The sequence below is a fragment of the Lotus japonicus genome, chromosome 6, assembly GCF_012489685.1.
Source record: "Lotus japonicus ecotype B-129 chromosome 6, LjGifu_v1.2".
Taxonomy (NCBI): domain Eukaryota; kingdom Viridiplantae; phylum Streptophyta; class Magnoliopsida; order Fabales; family Fabaceae; genus Lotus; species Lotus japonicus.
The window spans coordinates 64,026,379-64,039,677 of record NC_080046.1 but is presented as its reverse complement, the minus strand read 5'-3'; the positions used below and the strand labels follow the sequence as shown (position 1 = coordinate 64,039,677).

Below are 13,299 nucleotides of genomic sequence, written 5' to 3'. Positions count from 1 at the left end.
TTATAGTTTCTCTAAATTGGGCTCTCGAAAATAATATAAACTTTGTTATTATGAGTAGTATCTACCAAATATTATAGGTCATTCTTAACTACATAATCTCATACCTATACAGCCTCAAAATGCCTTTGATTCTCGCGTGGCGTCGAATCATTCATGCGCCTCTCCACCCAAAAGTCTTATTAGAAGCTGCTTGTTATTTGTGCATTATGATTGCATATGCGACCACTTTCTGCCCTCGTCTACGTAGGTGTCACAGAGGATACCGACCCCAACAGATTAGCACTTTGGCCGACCCACTCATTCCTTTTGTGTACGGAAACAAGTTTCACGAAAAGCATGGTTTGGCTCGTTTCGACCAAGCGCACAACGACAATTTTGATTTACTCATTTGAGACACTAAATCAAGTAGTGATGTGGATTAAGTATTTTATGTACATTGGAGTGAGTCACTCCTCATACTTGAGGTTGAGTCACGAGTTTCATAAATTTAAAAAAGAGATAGTTGCATACGCGATTAATTATGTAATTATAATTATACGTTTACATATTAAATGACTTGATCAGAAGAACATGCTTATCTTTGCACTCTAGAGCCAATTAAGATTTTTGTTTTGACCTAGTTTGTTTTGAAGTACATTTTTTGAATATTAACTTAAATGAAGAGGGCAATCACAAATTTTGTTATATTGGAATCAATCTCGGGACATCCCCTACCTAGCTCATATAATATTCCCGAACTCCTACCATTTGGACTATCCTACAAGGATTTTATGACTTAATGACACTTTGAGCAGAAGTGTTCCAAACCATACATACATATAATTTAAATAATTTTCTTATTTTTGAAAAACAATTTTCTTATTATTAAAAGTTCATTTATACAGGAATATAGAAATAAACGCATTCGGCCCGCTCCCTCCTCCGCAGTGATACCTTTTCCATCGGAGGCGCAACCGCGAAGATGCTCGGAAAGACAAGGAAGGTTTCGGCGCGCGGCGAAGCAGTGGCGGCCAACTACGCCTTCGGCCCCGCCGAAGACGACGCAATCATCAAGCACAGGCTCCTCACCCGAACAACAACCACCAGAGGCGAACCACCACTGAAGAAGCTTCAGAAGAAGTTCACCTCCTTCGTCTCCGAGATCGACAAGGACGACGACGACGAAGAAAACTACGCCGACTGCGACAAGCTCGCCAGAGCCTTCTTGCAGGAGCTAACCGCTTTCGAGATCCCGCTTCTCAAGAGCAAGGCGGTTGTGGATGCCAATGTGAGGGAGCAGGAGAATTTCAACGAGTTGAATGATGAGATGAATCGCCAGATCTTGCAGGCGCAGGCGGATATTGAGGTGTTGAAGAAGCAATTGGAAGAGAGTAAGGTCGAGAGGCGGCATAAGGAGGAGTGCGAGGCTATTAGGAAGTTGATTGCTCTGCAGCCGCCGAGGGCGAAGACGATGAAGGTTAACACGGAGCTGGAGAAAGAGATTGCAGCATTGGAGGCAGAGAATACAGCTGGTTCTAGATTGTTGGAGCTGAGGAAGAAGCAGTTTGCACTTTTGTTGCATGTGGTATGTGGTGTTATGCTTTTATGCTATGTCTTTTGTGGTTACTGTGTTTGTTTTTGCTTCTTTCAATTATGCAATGATGGAATTTATACTGTGCTGATGTTTATACTTGGTCATGTTAAACTAGCTCTAAAGAATGCAACCTTAGATAAATAATGCAAATGCAATGAGAAGGGTTATTAGTGATCTTAGCTCTAAAGATGTTTATACTTTTGTTGGTCTGGAAGACTGGAACAGAGAACTTGTTTTAATTTGTAAATTTATTGCATAAATTGGCTATGCAGTTTATATTAGGCATATCAAGTGTGTTACGATTAGTTTGCTCGTTAATCGTTAGTCTGATAGCTAACTCTGTTAGTTAGTTTCGTTATATAGTTAGTTAGTTTGGTTCCATTTCTACTGCATAAATATACTTGTATCTACTCATTTCATATCAGTTCAATAATATGGTTCCTCCTTGAATTGAATTGATTCTCCTTTTTTCTCTCCAAAGAGTTCTTCTCCTTTACTTCTCGTAACTCCATCCAAAATTACTGAGATGGTATTAGAGCTTCACCCACAGAGCCCATCACTTTTGCCTCATTTGCTTCAAGCTTCGATGGTTGTTGATGTTGGTTTCATGCACCAAGATATATTTTCAGTGATTTTTTGGGTGTCTATGTTCATTCCATCCTACTCCATCGTCTTATCTGTAGAAGAGGGAAAAAATGGAGAAGAAATCATGAGGCTGAAATGCAAGCTTGAGCAAGCCTTGACCAAAGACCAAGGAGATTTCAAGAAGGCTTCGCTCAATCCTTGAAAACCTCATGAAGATTCATCTTAGTTGTCAGGCCTGAGCTGCTACCATGACCTGAATTTGACATTGCCTCTGTCAAAATCCCATTGCTCAAATGCTCTGAAGTCTAAAGTCACCGCTGCAAGGACCGTCATCACTCTTTATTTCACACACACAGGTGCAAGAGTGTGCCGTCGCTCTTGCTCTTCTCTGCTCAGGGTTCTCAGGTCAGTTGGAACCATTGTCATCCTGCCAATGCATCTTGTAGAGTCCACTTCGGAGACACTGTGGTAGTGAGCCCAAGAAAGAAGGTGCGCGCTGCAATCTTTATCATCTTCATCATGGAGCCAAGGTTTTCAAAACCTCCACGGTCAACAACTGTGTCGACAGCATGTTGGCTAACGGGGCCTTCATCAGGGAGCCACTAACCAAGTCCCTTATCAGCATATGTGCCTGAGCGCCATGGTTGAGGTCCAGAGTTGAGGGGGGTCTGATATCTTTATCTGAGCCATTCACTTAGTGTCTTTGCTATGCTCCCAATCTGACGTCTCAACTTGTTTTAGCTGTGTTAATGGTTACATGGAGCTATTCCCATATTTTTTCCCTCACTCTCATCATAACTGGTAGACTTCAGATGTTATAGATCATGTATTTAGATCATTTATTTCTTGATTTAATGGATTTCAGATGTTGTACGACCATTGTATGACCATCACCATCGTTTGAGGTTGTATAATATAAATATAGAATGTCTTAGATTTGTTTGTCTGAAACTGTTGTTTGAGGTTGCATCTTATTGGCTAAGTTCGTCGGTCAATTGAATACATCTATTGGCCATCTTGTTAGTTTTTTTGGCCTTCACAGGATTTCTTTTTTCCAGCTGGTTTTTGTTTGGTACCAATCACCACCACCAGATTGTTGTGGGGTATTAGGAATATCAAGGGTTTTGTGGTTAGTTTGTTGATTATTAGTTAGTCTCTTAGTTTCAATTCAGTTGTTATAATTAGTTTGCAAGGTTCCATTGCTACTGTATGAATATACTTTTTTCTCCTCATTTCATATCAGTTGAAGACTTATATCTATGTTAGGCATACCTTTCTCATGAAAACTGTTGGTTTTGTTTTAAAATTAATTTGAATCACGTTTCGATGAGGCACTTTGATTCAAGTATTTCACAATAAGGAGTTGTGTATTTTCTCTTTATCAATTATTTCCCATGTTACATGAACTTCTTAACTGGAAACACCGTGATTTCAAAATCTGGACAAAGCGACTTCCCTTATGTTAATATTTTTTGTCTATGTAAGCTATTGATATTAATGTTTATTTTGCTTTTGGTCTTCCTACAGGTGGATGAGTTGCAAAACACGATAGAGGAGGACCAAAAGAGTCTTGTTGAGGAAATGAGAATAGCAACTGAGGAGCTTAAGAATGGGATGGAGGACGCAAGTGGGGGGTCGGAATCAATGGCAATTGACCAGTAACTAGATTGAATATTTACTGTTGTAACATCTCTTACACTAAAATGGTGGTTTGTTTTTCTACAATGATTAGGAATCAAATGTAAATGAAATATCAGTATTATTGTGCTAGTGCTGAGACCTTAGTAATACTTAAATGCATTTTGATTGGAATTTTCTTTCAAAATTTGTCTGAGAATCAATATTGTTGAGTTTAAGTTGCAATGCAACATCTTCTAAAGTGATAGTGCACTCAGCCACTGACATATAGAAAGCATTGGTCTCATGCATCCAACACTCCACAAGAGCCGCTATCAACCCGTGATCTGGGGCAACATCTTGAATTAGAGCTAGGTCATAAAATTGAGCAATACGGAGGTGTGGTTCAATTTCTTGAGGAACATTACCTATAAGCTTATGCAACCTAGAATCGCGCGCTTGTTTCATTCTCAGACCACTAGCTTGTTCCCCGTTCCAAACACATCCTGCAACGTGTATGGATTGAAGATGCAACAACTCCAAAATAATTGATTTCAAGATTAATCACTTTCCCGACCTTCATAAAATAAAACACACTTAGTTAATCAATTGTACAAATTTTAATCAACTAAATTCAGAGTATAAAATATGTTACAACGTATCGAATAGTAAATCAACTAAAGCTAATGTATCGAGTAATCCAGTTAGCACTAGTCCATAATTAAAATTATTCAAGTGAAATATTCTTAAGAAATCAATTGATAAGTATATTTCAAATATAAATCACATGACTTCAACTCACACTCACAAACTTAACATCGAATAGCAGTCACATAGGATCACAGACAGGTCCTTGTTCTGTCTCGTCTCGCCGTAACGCAAGAGTTGGTAACCACTGGCATGGTTTAAGCTCTGGCAATGTCCACGACAAGATGAACAATGGAATACTCAGACCTTTTTTCTCCTCTCGTGCCCTCTTCTCACCCCACCAACCATTTCTGCAAAACCATGACTTTGTTCCACACTCTACCTTGCTCTCCAATACTCTGCAGTACTACATCAACTCCGACACTCCTTCCTTCGGCCAAACGATCCATTCCCACATTCTCAAAACTGGCTTTGTTCCCAACACTAATATTTCTATCAAACTACTTGTATTGTACCTTAAATGTAATTGTTTAAGATATGCACGCCAGGTGTTTGATGATTTGCGGGACAAAACTTTATCAGCTTATAATTATATGATTGGTGCCTATCTCAAACAAGGACAAGTTGAAGAGTCACTTGGTTTGGTTCGTAGGCTTTTAGTGTCTGGGGAAAAGCTTGATGGGTTTACTTTTTCAATGATTTTAAAGGCGTCTACGTCTACTTCAGGACGTAATGTTGCGCCCCTTGGTGACCTTGGAAGAATAGTGCACGTGCAGATTCTGAAAGCTGATGTTGATGTTGAGAAAGATGATGTTCTTTGTACAGCGCTTACTGACTCTTATGTTAAGAATGGTAGGATTGCTTATGCGAGGACTGTGTTTGATGTAATGTCGGAGAAAAATGTCATATCTTCGACATCTCTCATCTCGGGTTACATGAATCAAGGCCTTTTCAAAGATGCAGAATGTATATTTCAGAAAACAGTGGACAAGGATATAGTGGTGTTTAATGCTATGATTGAAGGCTACAGCAAGACATCCGAATGTGCTACGAGATCCCTTGAAGTTTACATTGACATGCAACGGTTGAACTTTAGGCCGAACATTTCTACATTTGCTAGCATAATTGGTGCTTGTTCCATGGTTGCTGCATTTGAAGTTGGGCAACAAGTACAGAGTCAGCTTATGAAGACACCATTTTTTGGGCATATAAAATTAGGAAGTGCCCTTATAGACATGTATTCCAAATGTGGAAGAGTTGTAGATTCTCGAAGAGTTTTTGACCACATGCATCAGAAGAATGTTTTTTCATGGACATCTATGATTGATGGATATGGGAAGAATGGATTCCCTGATGAAGCACTTGAACTATTTCAAAAGATGCAGATAGAGTATGGCGTTGTACCCAATTTTGTGACATTCCTCAGTGCTCTCTCAGCTTGTGCACATGCTGGACTTGTGGATAAGGGTTTGGAGATCTTTCAGAGCATGGAGAATGAATACAAGGTTAAGCCAAGGATGGAGCATTATGCTTGCGTGGTTGATCTGTTAGGACGAGCAGGAAGGCTGAATCAGGCTTGGGAGTTTGTCATGAGGATGCCGGAGAGACCCAATTCAGATGTGTGGGCTGCTTTACTTAGTTCTTGCAGACTACATGGGAATACAGAGATGGCGAAATTAGCTGCAAGTGAGCTTTTTAAGCTGAATGCTAATGGACGACCTGGGGCATATGTTGCACTGTCTAATACTTTGGCAGCTGCTGAGAAATGGGATAGTGTTAGTGAGCTTAGAGAAGTAATGAAGGAGAGGGGAATATCCAAGGATACTGCCTGCAGTTGGGTTGGAGCTGATAGTGTTTATTAGTTCTTGGGATGGTGAAGAGATGCCAATTGGCATTTTTTGGTTAATTAAATCAGATGATCCCTCTTGCTTGCTCTTGTACAATCTGGTCTTGTTTTGGTTCTGACATTAATGTAAACTATTATAAGAAATTTCACAAGATTTTCGATGAAGTGGAGAGACAATGGTAGAGTGCAAGACTGTATGGTTCAAGGAGCTAAATCCTAATTGACAGAAAAGAATGAAAAGGTAAAATTAAAGTTACTGAGTCCTGACTATTTTGTACACAAAGGCCTCATTCTTAAGAGATAAGCTGTTTTATAAATTTTATTTAAACTTCTTCAATCAATAATAAGAAAATAAAAACAATAAGATCATATAAATTGTGGTTCAAATATTTTTTATCAATAAAATATTTGTTTTTTATATTTCACAAAATGATCCGTGAGATATAATTAAAATTGAGTTATGTAACATTTATGTCTTTATTCTCATTCAAGCTTTGTCAGATTTATCTGATTTATTTCAACAAAAGTGCATATATACTTATTGTTTTAGTATAATTGTAGAACTTTGTTGAATTTAATTGTTGATTGTGCCGTGTACGTTTCTTTTTCAAAATCCTTGATATGTTTTGATTTTCTACCTTTTGTAGTTGATTAGTAGTTAGTAAGTCAACACCTTCTGAGCTAGCATGGCAACGCAGCCCTATTGCCGTCACATATTGAATTTGCATTTCTCTATATTTAATTAAGTTTCCAAAAAATATATAAAAATGAATAAAACTTCATCCACAACGACAAAGTGGCGTGAAAAGATAGGAAGGGTTGTTAATCATGTAGAAGGACGTGATCAAAGTGGAGTTCTGTTGTTGGTAAGCAACTGGATTCTTACTAAGAATAGGTTCAGGCCTTTAAATACGTCTCTTTAGTTCATTTTGTTAATATTTCTTCTTTATGCTGTCTTTGGCTTCTTAGAATTTGAGAAGTTGAATTGAAGAAGGTATAGAAGGAGAAGATAAGAAAAACTTACAACTTACAAGCCATTAAGTAGTCATGTGTTGCTGCTCCGAGGATTGTAGATGCAGGCCTCTTGGGTTTCTCTTAGGCCTGCCTTTTGCTTTCTTGTCTCTCTTCATCTCCCTTGTAGGTGTGATTATTTGGATTGTTGGGTAAGTTCCCTTCCCTGTGCATGCTTAAAAATTCTTCTATAATTAATTTTGAAACCGTAATCAATTATGTGAAGAGGCTTCTTTATGATAAATGAGAAGTTGATTCTTATGGTTTTCCCCATTTCCTCTGTTTGGTATACAACAAGAGGTTGAAGTACCTTCTTATGATTCAAAACATATTTGTTGATGGCAGGTTGATTTTGACATGCATATGTCCATGTTGCCTTTGCGTGACCATCATTGTTGAAGTTGCCCTGGCGCTGATCAAGGCTCCAATTTCGGTTATGGAGTGGTTCATCTCCAAGATTCCATGTTAGAGTGTTAAGATTTAATTTTAAGCGATGGTATTAGTTTTAGTACTGTTCTTTGGTTGGTTGCCTTCTTTTCAGTTCATTTATGCATTAGTTTAATCATGTATTCATCTCCAAACGAAAAATAGTAGGCATGAAAGTATTCTGAATTCTTAGTTTTTGTCCTCCATTATGTTTGCTTCTCTCCTGGTTTAATACATAAGATATAACTCCTAACCTAAGTGGTGTTGGAATGTGTCAGCTGTATGTCCAAACACCTTAGTGTGTTCTTGAATTTCCGTTAAACATCTTATTTCTCGTTAAAAACAAATTTTAGCTACTTCATGCTTGAAATAGCCAACACTAACACACACTATCTGTTGTGAAAATGTGTTACAAATACATTGCAGTAGCACTGTAGCATAGTGTAAATCTGTATCAACAACTTTTTTTCAGTGTAAATAACTCAGGTGAAAGCAAGAGATATGTCCATTTAATCAAACCAGCATTCCCATTTGCCAAAACGTAATTTGGCAGTGTTTCCCACTCTTATCCAATGTTGTTGCTGCCGCCCTTTTTTTTCCTCCTCAGGTGAGTGTCGTCCTTCACTAGTTAATTGTCATTCTAACAATTGGCATCAAAGTGTTTGCCTTGCAAAAGATGACTTATTTCTAATTTTACCGGGGTCTATTGAAAAAGTCAATGGAATATGAGAGCTCCAGAAAAACTCAAACTCAATGAGATGGATTTTTTCACGATTAAAAAAAACAATATGGAAAAAAATTAGCCTTAGCTAACACAATATATAGATGAGGCTTAATTTCACTCTTACTCTCTAATATAAGAACTTGGTTTTACTAAGGTTGTTTTCTCAAAAATATATTTTTCTCACTCAGTTATAACCGTTTGATTAAAGATTAGACAATATGGGTTTAAAGCTTCTGATTATAGTGTAAATTTTAATTTTAAATTTGAACCATTTGTTATTTTTAATATACGACTACAAAGATATGATTGTAGTTAATGTAGGAAAATGTAACTACAATGAAGAGCCGACAATGGAGGATGATGGATGGCAAAAGCCATGGTGAGGTAGAAATAGGGGATACACGAATATGGTGGGAATATATGTGTTGCATGCTATGCTATTGAAACTAAAAATTATAATCATAAAAAAAAACCCATAAAAAATCATTTTAGCTGAACGCTTTGTTTTGAGCCCAGCCCATAAAAAATAGGCCCAGAACAGCCCTACATAAAACCTGCAACTGCGTTCACCGAAAAATTAAAATTCAAAGAAAGGAAGAGACAAGAAAGAAAGAAAAGTCGAAAACCTCCAACAAATACTACTACTCAAAACCAGAACCAGAACCAGAACCAAAACCACTACTGTGTTCCAAAAAAGCCAAATTCAAACGCACCGAACAGAAGTGAATGGAACATTAAATAATCTCATCACTTCAAAGATGCTTCCCAATTGCATCATTTCTAGAATAGTAATGTCAAGAAACATGACTTGTTTTTCTATTTCTTGAGCAAAAAGCCAAAGCTATATAATATCCCATACAATAAACAGTTGTTGTTTCCATTTTCCCCTGTCTTTGCACATGGTTTCCATTTTCCAATACCAACCAACCAACATGGTTCCACTTCAAACCCCTTCATAAACCCCCTCACTCCTTTCCCATTCCACACCAACACAAAAACATTCAGATCATAATCAAAACCGCCACAATCATCAATGGAAACCGCCACTCAACTCACCTCACCTCCTCCACCCTCCGCCTTCGACGGCACGCTCGGCCACCACCTCGCTCGCCGCCTCGTCGAGATCGGCGTCAGGGACGTCTTCTCCGTTCCCGGCGACTTCAACTTAACTCTCCTCGACCACCTCATCGGCGAGCCTCAGCTCAACGTCATCGGCTGCTGCAACGAGCTTAACGCCGGCTACGCCGCCGACGGCTACGCTCGTGCTAAGGGTGTTGGCGCCTGCGTCGTCACCTTCACCGTCGGTGGTCTCAGCGTCCTCAACGCCATCGCCGGAGCTTACAGTGAGAATCTTCCCGTGATTTGCATAGTTGGGGGACCGAATTCCAACGACTACGGTACTAACCGGATCCTCCATCACACCATCGGGTTACCCGATTTCTCACAGGAGCTACGATGCTTTCAGACTGTCACGTGTTTCCAGGTGAGTGCTGATTTTGAAATTTGAGGCTTATTGATAATTGATTTCAGTGTTGTTGATGATGGTGGTTGTTGATTGATTGTTCAGGCTGTGGTGAATAACTTGGAAGATGCACATGAGCTTCTGGATACTGCAATTTCTACTGCTTTGAAAGAGAGCAAGCCTGTTTACATCAGCATTAGTTGTAATCTTCCTGCAATTCATCATCCAACTTTTGCTAGAGACCCAGTTCCATTTTTTCTTTCTCCAAAGTATGTATTCATGCATGCCTTGCCTTTAGTTCATTCATCAATCACCCTATTATGTTTTTTGTTATATCTTATATTGTTTAAGTTGTGATCCTACCAGGATTAGTGTAATGAAGCTTTTGAATTATGTTTTCAGTGATTTCTCAGTTCAATTCTTGTTAAGACACTGATATTGATTGTTCTATGGGAAGGAATTTAGAAATATAAAATATCTATAAAAGATTACAACATTTAATGATTTTTCTATAAAACTTTTTCATTTTTTTAATTCCTTAAAGCATGTTAGAAGTCCCACATTGGCTAGAGATGTGGCCAACCAAATGCTTATTAAGGGTAGAGCAACCCTCAACTCTTGAGCTAGCTTTTGGGTTGAGTTACACCTCCCAAATTCTAATAAAGCATTTGCCATTCTTTAATTGGGTGGTGATTGGTGAAGTGAGTTACTGAGAACCATATTCATGTTTGTTCTTGCATCCTAATTTGGTCTTTTATTTTGTGCAGGGTAAGCAATCAGGAAGGATTAGAAGCAGCAGTGGAAGTAGCAGCTGCTTTTCTCAACAAAGCTGTGAAGCCAGTCATTGTGGGTGGTCCAAAACTAAGGGCACCAAAGGCACAAAAGGCTTTTCTAGAGTTTGCAGAAGCAAGTGGATATGCAATAGCTGTTATGCCATCTGGGAAGGGATTTGTGCCTGAGGATCATCCACATTTTATTGGGACATACTGGGGTGCTGTCAGTACTGGCTATTGTGGGGAGATAGTTGAGTCTGCTGATGCTTATATTTTTGTTGGCCCAATCTTCAATGACTATAGCTCCGTTGGATACTCATTGTTGGTAAAGAAGGAGAAAGCCATCATGGTGCAGCCTAATCGGGTCACCATTGGCAATGGCCCTTCCTTGGGCTGGGTTTTCATGGCTGATTTCTTAACTGCATTGTCTAAGAAGGTGAAGACCAACAAAGCAGCTATGGAGAATTACCAACGTATCTTTGTTCCACCCGGTATTGCTCTGACACGAGAGAAGGGTGAACCTCTTAGAGTTAATGTTCTGTTCAAGCACATTCAGGTTAGTTCTATTTATTAGCTGCTTTAAATTTTTAGGTCCAGTAGTTTTATTCATATAACATAGTAGTAAAGTAACTGTCTGGTTCATTAGATTCATCAAGGTAACTGCTAAGCCATGTAATAGTGTCATTAGTGTGTCTTCATAAGTAGCTTCATGGTCTATGTAGATCTGTCAATTGTGACTTGTGAGTGGATTAGGATTGTGTGAAACACTGCACAGAAATGGAGAAAATAGCAATTTAAGATGATTCACTCTATATGCAACATTATTCGTGTGGTTCCCATTAGATTAATAAATCTTAGCAAGTTTTTCCTTTAAGCTCAACAATTACATATGTTTAATAGGCAATGCTAAGTGGAGATAGTGCTGTAATTGCTGAAACTGGAGACTCATGGTTCAATTGTCAGAAACTCCGACTGCCTGCGAATTGTGGGTAAGGCATTCTCAATTTCTTGCATTAGGTGATATGCTCATTACAACCTCTAGATTGGTGTAATTAACATTGTCAAATATAAATTCCATGTTTCAGTTATGAATTCCAGATGCAGTATGGATCTATTGGTTGGTCAGTAGGCGCTACACTTGGATATGCACAGGCTGCAACAAATAAGCGTGTAATTGCTTGCATTGGTGATGGCAGTTTTCAGGTTAGTAAGATAAGATTATAAGAATGGAAACTATTTATGCATCCAGAATATTAACAATAATATACAACTATTTTTCTTTTTTACAATAACCTGACCATGACTGTTAAAAGTTTGTGCAAAATGGGCATTATTGCTATAAACAATGGTCATACACATACATGTTAACAATTTGTTTGATGTCACTCACTACATTATAATTTTTGGCCTTTTTTTCCATTTAGACTTGGGAATGGGATCCATATTGTTAACCCCACCTTAACAGCTTGGTGATTGTTTTTTTATTGGTAAGACTTGATATGGGAGATATTTTATTAGATAAAATATGCTTATTGATGTATGATAGCCCTTGCATCAATTAAGTTAGTTATGATGGTACCTTCAAAAAAAGTTAGTTATGATGGTATTTAACTGGTTGAATAAGCTATTAGAATTTAAATTTAAAAGTGAGATGCAAATTCACCGGTAGGTGCTTTAGTTACTGCAACTGGTTGAAGTTTAGAGGGAGTCATTTGAACTCAGGTGTAGTCCTTTTATAGTTCCTGGAGAATCCCAATCATTATTACACAACCTGGCATTTGAATAATGATATGCATGAAAAACAAGTAAACCTGCTCATTGATTAATTTTCAGCTTGATGCTGGACACATGGGAACTTACATTTTTATTTATTTATTTAGGTGACAGCACAGGATATTTCAACCATGATCCGCTGTGAACAGAAGACCATCATCTTCCTCATCAATAATGGAGGTTATACAATTGAAGTTGAGATTCACGATGGCCCATACAATGTAATCAAGAATTGGGACTACACTCGCTTTGTTGAAGCCATCAATAATGGACAAGGCAAATGCTGGACTGCCAAGGTTAGCATACATAAATTGAACAATTCTCTAGTCTTTACCAGAACAGTCACTTCATTAACTGGAGTTGGCAATCTTGTCCTGCTCTTTGAATACCTATAAATTTCCTTTTGTGATACTAAAGAACTGTTATTGTTGTCTGTATAGGTACGTACAGAGGATGATCTAACAGAAGCAATTGCAGCTGCCACTGGACCACAGAAAGATTCACTTTGTTTTATAGAAGTTTTTGTGCACAAGGATGATACCAGCAAAGAGTTACTAGAATGGGGATCACGTGTAGCTGCTGCTAACGGCCGTCCTCCTAATCCTCAATAAACAAATCATTTCCAACAAAATTATAGTAATTTGGATGTTTCCACCGGAGGGAATGTACAGAAGAGATGATAAATAAGTTGGAATAAAAGCTTGATTTTTCAGATTCCCCTGGGTTTGCTCTGTTGTAAAACATGAACAATTGTTGATTGATTCAATCAACAGTCAACACATAGCCATTGTATGTAAATTTGACTGCTATGAATTATGATGATACCTATTCTATAAGATGGACTCAGATTTTTGTCCCTTG

General features: G+C 38.2%; 4 protein-coding genes across 4 annotated transcripts; all 4 read left to right on the top strand.

Moving 5' to 3' along the window:
- Positions 1–889: 889 nt before the first annotated feature.
- On the top strand, positions 890–3,983 carry LOC130725947 (THO complex subunit 7A-like). The gene is made up of 2 exons (XM_057577144.1): positions 890–1,564; positions 3,686–3,983. Exons 1-2 carry the CDS (start codon positions 962–964, stop codon positions 3,818–3,820), a joined length of 738 nt encoding a protein of 245 aa, XP_057433127.1. The 5' UTR covers positions 890–961; the 3' UTR covers positions 3,821–3,983.
- Positions 3,984–4,543: 560 nt separating this feature from the next.
- LOC130726921 (pentatricopeptide repeat-containing protein At1g28690, mitochondrial) lies at positions 4,544–6,613 on the top strand. The gene has a single exon (XM_057578243.1). The coding sequence runs from the start codon at positions 4,708–4,710 to the stop codon at positions 6,283–6,285; it is 1,578 nt and encodes a 525-aa protein (XP_057434226.1). The 5' UTR covers positions 4,544–4,707; the 3' UTR covers positions 6,286–6,613.
- A 364-nt stretch (positions 6,614–6,977) lies between these two features.
- LOC130722452 (signaling peptide TAXIMIN 1-like) lies at positions 6,978–7,912 on the top strand. The gene is made up of 3 exons (XM_057573181.1): positions 6,978–7,135; positions 7,239–7,432; positions 7,626–7,912. The coding sequence occupies exons 2-3, from the start codon at positions 7,317–7,319 to the stop codon at positions 7,747–7,749; spliced, it is 240 nt and encodes a 79-aa protein (XP_057429164.1). The 5' UTR covers positions 6,978–7,135; positions 7,239–7,316; the 3' UTR covers positions 7,750–7,912.
- A 1,161-nt stretch (positions 7,913–9,073) lies between these two features.
- On the top strand, positions 9,074–13,294 carry LOC130722451 (pyruvate decarboxylase 1). Its single transcript, XM_057573180.1, has 7 exons — positions 9,074–9,913; positions 9,998–10,161; positions 10,660–11,221; positions 11,566–11,654; positions 11,751–11,868; positions 12,546–12,734; positions 12,879–13,294. Exons 1-7 carry the CDS (start codon positions 9,464–9,466, stop codon positions 13,047–13,049), a joined length of 1,743 nt encoding a protein of 580 aa, XP_057429163.1. The 5' UTR covers positions 9,074–9,463; the 3' UTR covers positions 13,050–13,294.
- The last annotated feature ends 5 nt before the right edge of the window (positions 13,295–13,299 follow it).